The 13,956-nt window shown below is 37.1% G+C and overlaps 1 protein-coding gene across 19 annotated transcripts in view; it reads right to left on the bottom strand.

The window, feature by feature from the left end:
• The window catches only part of LOC126766081 (uncharacterized), a 187,821-nt gene that overhangs the window by 98,640 nt on the left and 75,225 nt on the right, over window positions 1-13,956 (bottom strand). For 10 of the 19 annotated variants that reach the window (XR_007668699.1, XR_007668698.1, XM_050483790.1 and 7 more), the window contains exon 1: window positions 4,510-12,924. The exons of 3 other annotated variants lie outside the window; for them this stretch is intronic. Coding sequence is in view for 14 of the 16 variants with exons in the window: in XM_050483790.1 (XP_050339747.1) it covers window positions 4,510-12,855 (8,346 nt within the window). In the remaining 2 variants the exon portion in view is untranslated. Of the gene's footprint in view, window positions 1-4,509; window positions 12,925-13,956 lie in introns of those variants that run through there. 6 more of the 19 variants (XM_050483780.1, XM_050483782.1, XM_050483783.1 and 3 more) reach the window with 3 other exon arrangements.

Below are 13,956 nucleotides of genomic sequence, written 5' to 3'. Positions count from 1 at the left end.
AAACAGCCGCGCAAATTTGCTTTTTTTCCATCTCATCCTCAATTATATCTGTTATTCGATGAACTTGATCGATTGTAGAATGTTGCGATCTAAATCCAAATTGATGAATTGGTATAAGGTCATTTTCTTCAATTATGTTCTGAAGTCTTTTTATAATTACAACTCCAAGTAGTTTGGACAAAATAGGCAACAGTGAGATTGGACGATATGATGATGCTTAGTGTGCGCTTTTTCCGGGTTTTTGTACCATAATGATTTCAGATACCTTCCATGACAATGGAATGTATCTGAGATTTAAGCAAGCGTTTATTATCGATGTAAGTTTTTCTAATGCTTTCCGCGTTAGATTCTTCAGTACCTCAGCAGTCACCAAGTCGAAACCTGGAGCTTTTCTTGGTTAAAATCTACTTTTAATTATATTTTCCACTTCTTTAATTGTTGCTGGTTGGATTTCTTCTACGCATTGCGATCCTTCCATCTGAGGTAAAGTTCCATGAAACAGAATAGGACTAAACGTTTTAGTGAGTTTCTCTGAAAAAACTTCCGCTTTTTCTTCGTCGCTTTTGGCCCAGGATCCGTTTGGCTTTTTGAGGGGTGCATTTGTTTCCTAGCATTTTTTACTGCTTTCCAAAGAGAATAATCGGATTGTTTGTTTGGCGTTAATTTGTCAATATAATTAGAAATATTTTGATTCGTGAATAACTTTATTTTAGTACTGAGAAGCTTGGTTACATTGTTGAGTTCTGTTTTATATTGGGGAAATCGCATGATTTGCCATTTTTTGCGTAGTTTTCTCTTTTTCTTTATGAGATCTAAAATGTCCGATGGATATTTAATATAAAAGTTTTTTTGTCTAGTAACAGGAGTATTTTTCCAAGCCGATGCCTGAATAGCTTTGGTAAACGTATGAACTTCATCTTCTAAGATATCTTGAGTTGTTATATTTACTTCAAAATCAATATTTTTGTCGAGCATCACTTTGAAATACTCCCAATCCGTATGTCTATTAGAGAGATAAGGCGGTTTGTCGATTTCTTTTAGATGGCAATTTAGGATTAGATATACTGGCGAGTGGTCCGAATTTAAGTCCAATCCATTTTCAATAGTAATGAATGTCTTGGATATTTGTCGAGTGATGAAAAAATCGATCAAGTCAGGTAATTTCCTTGTGTCGGAAGGCCAGTAAGTCGGCTTGCCAGTAGACATGAAGTCGCATCCAGTAGCCGTAACAGCTTTAAATAGCTCTCTCCCCTTCGGTGTCGTAACTCTTGAACCCCATTGTGAGTGTTTTGCGTAAAAATCACCACCCATGATGAATTTCCCATGGTGTTTTAAAATAAGTTCTGTGTACAAGTCCATTTTAATATTGTGTCTAGGTGGACTATATATTGCGGTAATGCTTACTTCTCCGAAACTAGATTCAACCGATATGTATGGGCGTAGTTTGGAATTTTGGGATACTTATATTAATTTCTTCGTAGTGGGGAATATTATCTCTGATAATTATGGCACTCCCCCCTCTCGCATTGTTATTTGGATGGTTCGAGCAATACGTCTTGTAGTTTTTGAATCTAACAAAAGTTTCATTTGTAAAATGAGTTTCTGATATAAGACAAATATCAATTTTTTCAACATGGAGTAATGTCTCTAATTCTTTACTACGTTTGGGCAAGCCATTTGCATTCCAGGTCATAGTTTTCATCGGTTTCATTTTTGCGCTTTATTTTCGCTGTGCTGTCTCTCTAGTCTACGAGTAGTAAGACGTTCGTGGGTTAGTCTATTTTGCTCTTCTAGCTTATTAAGCTTGTTGAGAATGAACGAAAAATTACCAGTAATATCACCAGTGACATTCGCATTTGTTTGATTTTCAGACAGACATTGTTGAGCTTTATTAGCACCTTTAGTTATGCTGGCAAATGAGGGCTTTCCAGATTGATGATTTACATTAGTTTCTGAGGAGCAGTGGAAGTGGTTGTACTTAAGCGTTTTGGTTCACAATTATGCTCTTTATTTTTCCCAGTCGCGTTTTTAATTTTTTGAAGTTGCTTTGCCACTTCACATCCCCTATAGTTCGAAGGGTGATTTTGACTACAGTTACAGCATTTTGGCGGTAGTTCGACAGGTTTTGTGCAGCTTAGTGTTGAATGATTTCCGGCGCACTTTACACACTGCGGTGGCTTACAACAATAGTTTCTAGTGTGACCGAACGCCTGACAGGATTTACACTGCGGCAAAAGATTCGATGGCTTGATGGGCTCGAGTTTAACGACAGAATTTAGAATATGTTTGATTTCGTAAATTTTCTTAATGTCCTCTGGTTCAAAACATACAATAAACATATTTAACGGGTTTTTTGTTTTATATTGAAGTATGTTTAAGACTTTCGTAACTTTAAACCCTTGCTTTTGAAGGTCTGTGATAATACTTTCAGGTTCACATGAGTGATGAAGGTCTTTTACCATTACGCGTATATCACGCGATTGTTTGTCTTCGTACGAGTACCAAGGAATTTTCGAGTCGTTTAATTTCCTTGTAAGTATTCTGTAGTCGGAACTATCTGAAAGATTTACTTTACAGGAATTTGGGCCAGTGAGCTTGAGTGTGTAAGATTTTTTTACATCTGCGATAATCAAGGAACGCATCAAGGGTTGGTTAAAATTTTCCGATATTATAATTAGCGGAGGGCGATGGCTTACTTTTGTATCTGTTTTATCTGCTGCTGTTCCATCCGGAATCGGAAAATTCAATGTTACATCCGGTGAAGAATCTGCTTTGCGTTTCTTACTTTCCCTACTTTTTTTCTTTTTTAATAGCCAATTTGTTTCTTTTTCAAGCTCTTCTTCGTCTGTTTCGGCTGCAAAGGTCGATTTTGATGGAGAAGAAGACGTTTCATTTGCATATATGGTTAGCGATTTCTTTAAGTCTTCATTTTGAAGTTTAAGTGCCGCGTTTTCGTTTTCCAATACCTATTTGGTTACATTGTGTACCCCCACCGGGAGGCAGACTTAAGTAAGAGAAACTGCCTTATCAACTGCTTTACCGACTGCACGTGCAGATAATGTAGTGTCCCTGGCTACCTACAACTCTGCGTAGACAGCTGGTTTGCCGTGCGACAGAAACAGCTGATACCCACTTTAGGAGGAGAATTTTTGCGCGAAAATTAATTGAGTGTTTTTAATTATTTTTTGTTATTGTTTTAAATTCCCAAAAGTTATATGATAAATTACTTATGTTTTTAACTATTTTTGTAGAAATTTCGAGTAAATTGATATACCGCGTGGTGCCAACGATGTTAAGGTCCTCCGGTGAATCTGCTTACGAATTTCCCCAGCCGGGATTTCACGTATATTACAAGAAATTGAAGAGCACACTTTACTGTTGACCGTACGCGCGAACGTCTCAAACATTTCAAATGATGAAAAAAGTTTATGGTGATCAGTGCCTATCCCGTAGTAGTGTGCATGAGTGGTTTAAGCGATTCCAAGAAGGTCGTGAGGACTTCTGTGACGATCAGAAGTCGGTCGTCTTCAGAAGTCAAAAATAAAGACAATGCTGATTTGTTTTTACGATTCCGAGGGTATTGTACACCGAGAGTTCATCCCACCTGGCCAAACGATTATTGCTGTGTTTGACCTTGGTGTTATGAAGCGTCTTTTGTCACGCATTCGTCGTGCTCGACCACAATACCGTGAGGCGGGGTCCTGGCGCCTGTTGCACGATAATGAGCCGTGTCATCGGTCGACGCTTGTCTCTGGTTTTTTGACAAAAAACTCCATATTAACCATTAATCACTCACCCTACTCACCTGATCTGGCACCCTGTGATTTTTACCAATTTGAAAAACTTCATTTGCCCATGAAAGGACACTGGTTTCAGGACATTCCGAAAAATTACCTTAAACACTCATTTGAAATGCTAATTGACCGGGCTAAACGCTGTATCGAAGCACAAGGAAACTACTTTGAATAAAAAAATATAACTTTTGTAAAATATTAATTTTTTGTTGTTTTTTCAACAGTCCTGTTGCTTTTGCGACAGACCTTGTATGTTGCAGCATGTTAGGTTGGTGAAAAGAATTTATTTGAGTCGCACTACCAGTACCCAGCATTTACTGTAAACTGTCAAAGAACTTATTTAGATAATTTGAATTAAAGGTCTAAAATTCACGGCTTGAAATCGGCTTTTGGAGGAAAGAAAAGATGAATTCCCTAGAGAGCAAAGATTCTCATTTACGACTTTCAGTGCGCAGCAGATTCAACATCAAGAAATAGCAGTGTTAGAAGTCTCACTAATGTAAATAAAATAGAATAAAAAAATATTCTCCATTCGAAGCAAATGACTGTGCTGGATTACCAGAAGTAGATAAATTACATCAGTTACCCTTTTTATTCATTCACTTGAAGTTCTTGATTTCAAAAGGGATTGCTTTTACCTACTGGACTGCTGTATGATAGTTTAAGATTAACCGTCTTACAAGTTGAGATTCTGTGTTAATATTGGAATGCTTACCTTTTCACGATCTTTACTACATTCCTCGTCTTTAGCTTTAACTTGATAATTTTTTTCTTCGATTTTCCGTTCTTTGAGAGTTTTCAGGAGTTTCCATTTGCTACTCCCAAGTACTGATGTATTGATATTTGTACCTTGCGTCCCACTAACTTCAGCACTAGAATCATGACTTAATAGATGTATTTCCATTTTTGTGTCGTCTTGTGTTCCTTTTTCACGTTTTATTAAATGCTCATGAATCTTGTGAACAGTTGGAGCGGTTCTATGATTAATTTCTAACCCGGTATTTTCGTCCTCAGCATCAGCAAAATTTTGTTCCACCCTCACACGTCCGTTAGATACTTCAATACTTTCTTGATTGCTTTTAAATGCTTGATAGCTTGGAACGGTCTTATAAATATTCTGGTCGCCTTCCAGTTCCTCACTTAGTTCAGCTGGTGTATCTGGACCAAGTGTGGCACTGGATGACATACTCACATTATTTACATCATCATCCTCGTTAAAATCAACATATATATCTTCATCCATCACATTTTCTTTCGTAGCAGAATTTAGCAACAGGTCATTTTGCGTTGGTTTGCTAGAACTTTCATTTTCATTTGGTATAATTCTAGATATGGTTGCCTGTTTATGCTTATCGCAGCTATTGCTACCACCCCCTTGACTCGTTTTTGTCTTCTCTTTATAAAGTTTGATTCCGCTGGCCACTTCCTCTTCAGATGAATATGAAAATGTAGTGATATGTTGATGCTGCGGATCATGATTAGTTGCTTCATTATCCTTATCGTTGTTATTATCGGCCATTCGTCGGCGATCACGTCGTTTGCGAAAACGCTTATGTTGAGCTACACGTTCACTACTTATATGCTGTGTTTTCTGTTCTGGTTGTTGCTGATGAAGGTTATGACATTTTGCGAATCTATTGCGTGCTGCATTATCAGCGCATTCGAATATATTCATCGAACTGCCTTCATCCATAGTTTCACTGCTACCAGTTTCCTCCAGAGCATGTTCCTTAGCATCCATATCAAAATACCCATGTTGCGAATCATCTCCATTAATATCTTGCCATGCGCTATGCAAATCAGTAACTTTTGTCACACGTTCAAAGTTACTTGAGACAGTTGATTTCGTGGAAAAGCAGCGATTTTGTGAAGATTTCGTCGTCACTACTTTAAATGGTGACTCCGCTTTCACGTTGTCTATTGCTGGTATTTCCTTGACAACACATTTCAATTCTTTACGGATTTCACACATAAGCTGTTTAATAGCTTCGTCTGGTTCGTTTTCAGCGGAAAATTGCAACCCGGTATTATTGACAACTTTATTGTCATTATCAAATGTAGCATATGTATTTATATGTTGGGAATTATTATAGCAATTGGTACTTCTTAGAGTCAATTGATCGATTTGTGAAAACAATCGTACATTATCAACCAGGGATATGCCTACTGTTGACTTCTTATCAATTTCATCTAGGTATTCAGCTTTTCGTTGCCGTTCCAATTTTTCCAACTGCCTTAGCTCATAACAAAAGTATTCATCATCTGTATCAATGCTATCCTCAGTGCTTTGACGACGTGATGACGACAGCGTGCGGAAAGAATGCTGACTGCGATTGTCATCTTCTTCAATTAAACCTAGAGAGCCATCAAGCGACTGTTGTGCTGCCAAACTTCGATTAGCAAACTCACTTGTTATCGGTTCTGCTATCAGTAATAGTGGTGGATGTGAGTTATCAGCTGATGTCACAGCTATTGATGGTACTTCTGTTTCATTTAAAACACCATCATTATTATATTTCCCTTCTTCCTTATCCACGACAGTAGACGAAGTCATTTGATTATGAGTTCTTACACAGTCCAGCAAGACGTGAAAATTATCCATCGCCTTTGAATTATTTTTTGTTAAAACTAATTTATTTGCACTATGTAATTTGGTTTCAACTTGATTTTGCAGACTTTTAAATCCTCCCGTAATCGTAATTATATATTGATCTGGTGGTTTCAATACTTTTGACTGTAAATCAAGAACTTTGTTTTCCTTTATATCTGCCGTAACCATTTCTTTGTGACTTATATATGTATTCGAAGGAGTCACTTTGACGGTTAAATCACGCATTTCATTTTCCTTAATTTCATTCTGCCCAAATATGTGGCCAGCTTCTTCATTATCCTTAACATCACTCAGCCCACTATCTTTTACATCGGAAGACACAACTCCCTTATAGTTGTCTCCGTCATCATCTTCTCTGACTCCAATCTCTTTACTAAACAACTTTATACCGTATGATTGAAGTTGAGGTTTATTTGCCTCATATATTTCAGTATTGCATCCATCATCACGTCCGTCAGTATCCACTGAAAATGTACTAAAATTTCCAATATCACTAACTATAGAGCCCTCATTATCCGAAGAATTAAAACTGGGTACATCCGCCTCTGTATCTGATACACTATATACTATAGCCGCAGCACGAGAATCCGTTATTCCACGAGCTACAAAACTGTGACGCCTGTATCCAGTTTTGGCTTTCTGCATTAAATTATTTACAGTCGCTGAAAACCTTGAACGTTTTTTATGGTTACCAGCTACAGTCTTGTTAGTTGTATCACCGCAATTTAAATTGCGGGCAGCAATTATGTCTGATGTACTTGTGCTAGCAACGGGGACTGCACCAGGATGAGTAGCATGCTGCACCAGCTTTGTGGGTAGTTTATAGAAACGTTTCGAAAAATAAAAACTGCTACGCGAATGTTTATTGCCACGCTGCTGTTGCTGCCATCTTGTTGTTGGCTCCGTAGCCACTTTATGCAATGACACATTACGATTATGTCCCATGTTCTCACGAGACACATTGAATGATGCCAAGTGACCAGCAACTAAAGGGTAACAATCATCTTGGCTTGTTTGAAAAGGTGCTCTATCTTCCGAGTAATTGTCATAGCCCGTAGGCAATGACCGAGAACGACCATATCGTAAAGATCGCTTCAATTTTAAATTGTCCGGCAAAAAATTAGTAAACTTATTCCAAACTTTAAATGTAGTGCTTGATGTTGTTTCACTACCGGATAAACCAACTATGTCGGCAGACGTTGAAGATGCTACTATGTCAATATCTTGTGCTGATTCGGCATCATAATGCGCTCCGTGTAAAACATAGGGAGTGGACAACTCTGCATTCTTGTGCTGTTTGGATTGAAATACATAATTTCGAGAACCGTTAAAATTATTCTGTTTTAAAATCCGATTGCTTTGTTCATTGTCGGCTGGTGAAGAACGATGTAGCATGTAATGTTGGTGATGTGTGTTTACTGCCTTTTTTATTGACAAATTAGAAAAATTGGTGGGAGCTAAGCAGCTTAAACCATGGTTATATGACATTTGCTGATGAGGTTGATGTTGATAAGGGTACTCCAAATGATTCTTACCCAAAAAATTTAGATTATTGCAGCTATTATAATCTTTAATATCATTAGATGTTGGATAATAAACGAGACGATCAGTAAGTTGTCCTTTTAGTGTTTGGGATGATTCACACCTACCCTCAGACTGTATACTTGTGCTATCGGAAGTGGCACTTCCGACCCCTCCAAGCGTAGTTGTATATGTAGGTCTGCGCAAAAGATCCGGCATACGCCGGTTGTGATCACCTAACATATTTGCTACATTTTGCTGTCTCTTTGGTGTCTGCCGTTGTCGCTGCCGATGACCCCACTCAAGGACTTCATCGACAGTACGTACATGCTCATCCATGGTGCCAACTTTGAGTTTATTGAAAATGGATTTGCTCTCGTAGACGGAACAAATGGGCATATTTTTAGACAACTCACATATATAGTTCAAATTTTCTTCATTCAACAGGTAATTATTTTCCGTCGATAATGTTGCTTGCTGTATGGGCATTAAATTATTTTTTTGCTTTATTTTATCGCCAGTGTTGGAAAAGGTGGCATTAGTTGTACTAATAATCGTTGGAATAACAGAATTAGCAGTCGCTATGGTAACGGCACGTGTTGTGATCTCCAGTTCTGCTTCAGTAAAGCTAGTATCATTTAAACTCAAATCACCATTATCCGAATCCAGATCTGCCGCCATCCAAGCCTTTGAATTCAACCTCGAACTACACAAATTAGTGGCACTACTATTTACTGATTCCAAATCTTCAGACATTAGTATCTGCAAACTCATACGCTTATTAAGAAATGGATTGTTTTTATCAGCGTTCGTACTAACAACGCCAACTCCGTATAGCGTAGAGTTGAGGGACTTCTCCCAGCTTGACAAACGGTTTTTAGATGAAAGGCCAGAATTCGATTTCGTTTGTTTTGGTCCCGTATTTAACAATTCTAATTGTGCATTATCAAATGAAGCGCTATGTGTATGAAATGGATTTAAGGCGTTTATTGATGGTACCGATAGGTTAGCTATACCTGCAACGGTGTCATCATTTACCAACTGCAAAGTCGCCTTTTTTTGAGCATCATCGTTATTGCTATCAATGGCTGCATTTGCGTCATCGTCATCGTAGGGCGCTGGCGGTGGTGGGCTTTGAGTCCCACCAACATCAGCTAAGAGTATGCCATCAATGTCCAAAGCCAAAATGTCTTGATATGCTTTGGTTTTGCTTTGGTATTCCGGATGTTGTAAATGTAAAAGAAAAAGCATGCTATTGTGTCGCTCCAGGCTTCTCTTTAGCGACTTTATATACTCATCATTATTGTAAAGTGTTGCTACCGAAGTAGCGCGACTCGATGTTTTATCTTGACTATTAGGTGTTGCTTTTGTTGTTTGTAACAGCATATGCTCCGACTCCATATCCATGCCAGCCAAATAATTGCATTGTGGTTTCTGTCCGAGACCACTTTTATTGTTTATAATATCATTGTTGCTGGTTGTAGGGCTTATGGTAGAATCATGCAATTTTTTAAGGCGCATCTCATGTTCTTGAGTTTCTAAAATTTTTAGTTGTTCATCCAAATTGGAATTGTTTCGAAGTAAATGAGCGCTATAGTCAAAGTGTGCCTTATCACAATCGATGGAACTATTTGTGACAGGTGTAATTTTATCTATATCAATTATTGTTTGTGTCCGATGTGTATCTGCAAGATCGCCAATTAGATTTTCTTTCCTTTCTGTTTGTTTTTTCTTAGAATTTTTTAGTTTTTTATTTTTTGTTGTCATTATATTCGACACAGCTTCATTATCATCAGCCAGATTATTTTCTGTTTTTTTTATCAGCACCAATTCATCATCGGTTAAGTACATCCGTGTATAGTCGTCAAAGGAGCTGCCAACTAATTTTTTCAGCGTGTCTATATTACGTTCCAAGGTTTTCATAACTCTTTCGAACTTTCGTATTTTATCATTTCCAAGTGTACGAAGCTCCTCGCCCATTGTTATCGGATTCAGAAGCAGTAATAAAAGATTCTTATTAACTTGGTGTATTTTTTCAAAAAAATTATGCTCTTTTTTAACCAGTGTGCGTAGTGTGAGAATTTGTGCGGAGTTTAATACTTGAAGATCTTGTATTTTATTTATTTCCATTAGCAATATCTCTCCAGTGCTGTCGAGGAGTATGGTTTTGTCTTCATTCAGTTGATTACAATAATGATCCTGAGCTCCGTGAACTTTTTTAGCTCTGTATTCGTCCTCCGAAGATGAAGCAGTTGAATAGTACTCACCATTATTTGAGTTATTTTGGACATATTGTTCTTCGGTGAACGCAAAACTGGAATACATTGCCGTTTTTTTAGGTAATACAGGACGGGATGTATGAACGGCAGCAGCTTGGGCAAGCGCGCTTTTCAGATTGTTCAGCATTTCCATCTCGTCATTGTGATGCTTTTTCTTTTTATGTTTTTTAGCGTCTTTCGTTCTTCTTGCGACTATTGTTGTGGTTTTTGTGTTTGTTGCCGTTGTCGTTGTGCAAGCCTTAAAAGCTTGTGCTGATGAAACTTCTATTTTTGAAACTAACTGAGATTTAGCTATATCGGAATGTTTTGAAAGTACAGCGCCAATACCACTCTCCTCATTGTCTTCGCATATTATATCCAAAGCTGAATTGCTACGCGTGCCCAAACTGCTCAGTATATGTTCATTTGTGGCTTCACTATGTTGCAATAAATTTTCCACATTGGAAATTTCTGTATTCAGAGTGTCATCACGATACGCCTCATTAAGTGTTTTATAAAAGTCTTCGGTCACTTCACTATTGTGTCTAATATCGACTGATATTATTGTTCCACCCGTGTCTTCTATTGGCACAGCCGCTTGCAAGAGTTCGCCTTGCTTAGAGGCCACTTGTTGAAAAAACTTATCCTTCCTAATAAAATCATTCATATCCATATCTCTTGTCACAAAATCTTTCTTTTCGCGTATACTACTAGTCGAATCACAATAAATTTCCGGGCTGATGTGCGTTGAGCGTGTATTCGATACTGATGCATTTGTCTCAATTGCTGTTGTCGGCAGTGCCACAGCGAATATACCATCATCTAACTTCGGCAAATTCTGCATACTTCCTGTTATATTAGTGGCTTCATTACAACTGCCTTCAAACTCACCTAAACTGTTAAAACTTTCTGTCTGTGTAAGTTTCCCCAAAAGTTTACGGTTACACAGAAATTCTTGAGACAGTTCACTTTTGGCATCGTTTGCCAACAGTTGTTGTTGATAATATTGTAAAAGATCGGAATCTGTTACTTTCGTAGAGTTAAGCCAGCTTAAATGGGAACTTGGCTCTTGATGTGACTTGGTTTCTTCCGATAATATATCTGATACTTGCTGATTTTTTAGACATTGTCGGTTTAATGAGTTCAACGTTACTAACGAGCTGTTTACATTGCAATCAGATAGTTTTTTCAGCGACAAATTAGCGTCATCAACCATTACAGCGAGTTTGTGCTCATATTTACGTTGGCGATCACGCCGAACTGCTGATAACTGGAAATGGTTATTATGGCCGATTTTGTTTTCATTTCGCAAGTGCTGATGTATGGCATTTATTTCACCAGAATTGTATATATTATTTGTTTGTTGCTGCAATAACTTGTCAAGCGCTTCCAATTCGCTGTTTATTCGTACGGCATCCAGCGCATCTAATGTATCGTTCTTCAGCTCTTGTAACAAGTTATTATATTGTTTGGAAGTGCATTCCGTATCAATATCTTGCAATAGTATAGCAGCTGAATTATTCAAGACAATTGCCTGTTGTTCGGCTTCAACCAAATTAGACATCGATAATTGTTCACCTTGCAGCAAGTAATCGAACGGTGTAAGCTTTTTTTTCTCGGTAGATTTTGAGGTATCAAGAAAGCTTAAATGTGTCACACAATCAGATTGTTGTTCATTTTGTTCTTGCTGTTCATGTTTAAGTGCTATTAAACCTATTAAATTGTTTACAACTGACTGCTGTTCAAACGAGATCTTCTCGAGTTTTTCCAACCGCGCCCAGATTTTACCATACTCACCAGATAACAAATCGAGTGCACGCCAAGCAAATTTTAACTCTGTATCTAATAAATTAATACGCGTCGCTATCTTTTCCATATAATCTGATATTATATAATCGGAATGCTGCTGTGAATTGTACAACTGACAAAGTTGCTGCTCGCTGGTGATAGATGCCATACTATCGGTTTGTGGTGCAGAATCGAGTGCTCTCAAAGATTTACTGACGCCATTTAATGGTAAATTATTTGCACTTAAGTTAGGCCCTGCGCCAACTTGGACAGATTCAATCCCGATATTATCGAGTCGTTCACTGATGCTATTGCTAAAGTTCTCATCAATGTAAGCTTTGTTGGTTTCACTTAAGATACCAAAGCAGTCACCATTTTTATCATAGTTCGTATTGTTGCTAGTGCTGCAAATGTGTGTGGAACTTTTTTTACTATTAAAATTAAAGTCGCAACTGCGATAGTTGTCATTTGTATCATAAAGTTGGAACTTTTGTTCCTGCTGTTGGTGTAGTGGTGATGGTTTAATTTTTAGTAACTCTTTATGTAATGGTGGCGATTGCTGTCCAGACTGGGTTATTGACGGTATTTTGTCGTACTTTTGCTCCATTTTTTTCTGTTGCTTATGTGAGACAGACATAGCGTCATTCACATTTGTTGATGTCACACCACGGAAGTTTGTTGGTACAATGTAATCTGACGCTACGTTGTTATAAACTCTAAGCTTTTTACGCTGCTCCGGATAACGATTGGGCGTCTTTAGTTGTACTTCGCATTTCTGCTGCTGATCTTGTTGTGGATTTTTGTCTTCGGCAATATTATAATGTTCATCATTACCAATGTTTTCATCATTTGCTGTTTTTGTAGTTGAATTGATTAGAGACATGACAAAACGGTTCCTACTTCTAAGTACTTATAGTCTTACTTTTTAAAATTTGAATGGAGCCTTAGCAAACTATAATTAGTCAACTTTAATTTAATTTCACCGAACACTTATAGCGTTTTCTCTTCTCAACGAAAATGTTGGCTTTTTCATTATAATTAGTAAAAAGTTTGGATTTAAAAAAATAACTATAAAAAACGAGAAAAGTTAACAAAGTAAAATGCAAATGACAGCCCAAGAATAAGGCCCAAGAATAGGGCAGAATAAATGCAACTATTTTTAGAGAAAAGAAAACGCCATTATATTTATATGCATCTATACGCCTTAGCATGTGTGAAGGTATTTGCTGTGTACCATAAATCCCACAGAGTCCATTTCCATATTATTACGTCACCACTTTCTTTTGCGAAGTGCCGTATTTGTAAAATTATACTTAATCTAAAACTGGAGCACTTTAGAGGTTTCCAAAAACTTCTTTTAGTCTTCAAAATTTTAATTCAAAAACCACTTTAAATTGTTATATCACCACAATATGAACACAGCAATTTCTTGTTTATTATTAATGTATTATTTTAATGTAACGCACAGAAACGAACACTGCCATGTCCTGGATTTTTATTTTTGTTATATATCGGAATTAAGAAATGGTTAACTAAGTATCCTAAGATTGCTCGTCTACCAATTTACTCAGTGTTACATGTATGTATCTTTTAAATATTTTTAAAAATATAGTATATGTATTATAAAATTAACTGTCATTCGTTTTTCTCGCTAAAACGCGAAAAAAGCTGGACCATCTATAAGTGATTTGAAATGTTTATGATATATAAGCCTAGAAAGGCTTCAAAAATATATGGAAAAACTGAGAGGCATATACGAATATAAAACTTTTATTTGAGTTGGTAACATAAATCAAAAAAAAAAAAAATACATAATAATAATATTTTTAAAGATTGTCATTGTTGTTAACCCTTTCAGTGCCGGGCCAAATAAAGGTGCCTATGCGAAAAAACCGTCCGAATTTCACAGTTTTACATTTTTCGGAAAAATGCTTTTAAAAACCAAACGAGAAACAATATTTACATGTTTCAAAAAGCTACGTAT

This window comes from Bactrocera neohumeralis, unplaced genomic scaffold (genome assembly GCF_024586455.1).
Source record: "Bactrocera neohumeralis isolate Rockhampton unplaced genomic scaffold, APGP_CSIRO_Bneo_wtdbg2-racon-allhic-juicebox.fasta_v2 cluster11, whole genome shotgun sequence".
In the NCBI taxonomy this organism is placed as follows: Eukaryota; Metazoa; Arthropoda; class Insecta; order Diptera; family Tephritidae; genus Bactrocera; species Bactrocera neohumeralis.
Note: the sequence above shows the minus strand (reverse complement) of the source record. Positions and strands in the feature narration are given on the sequence as shown.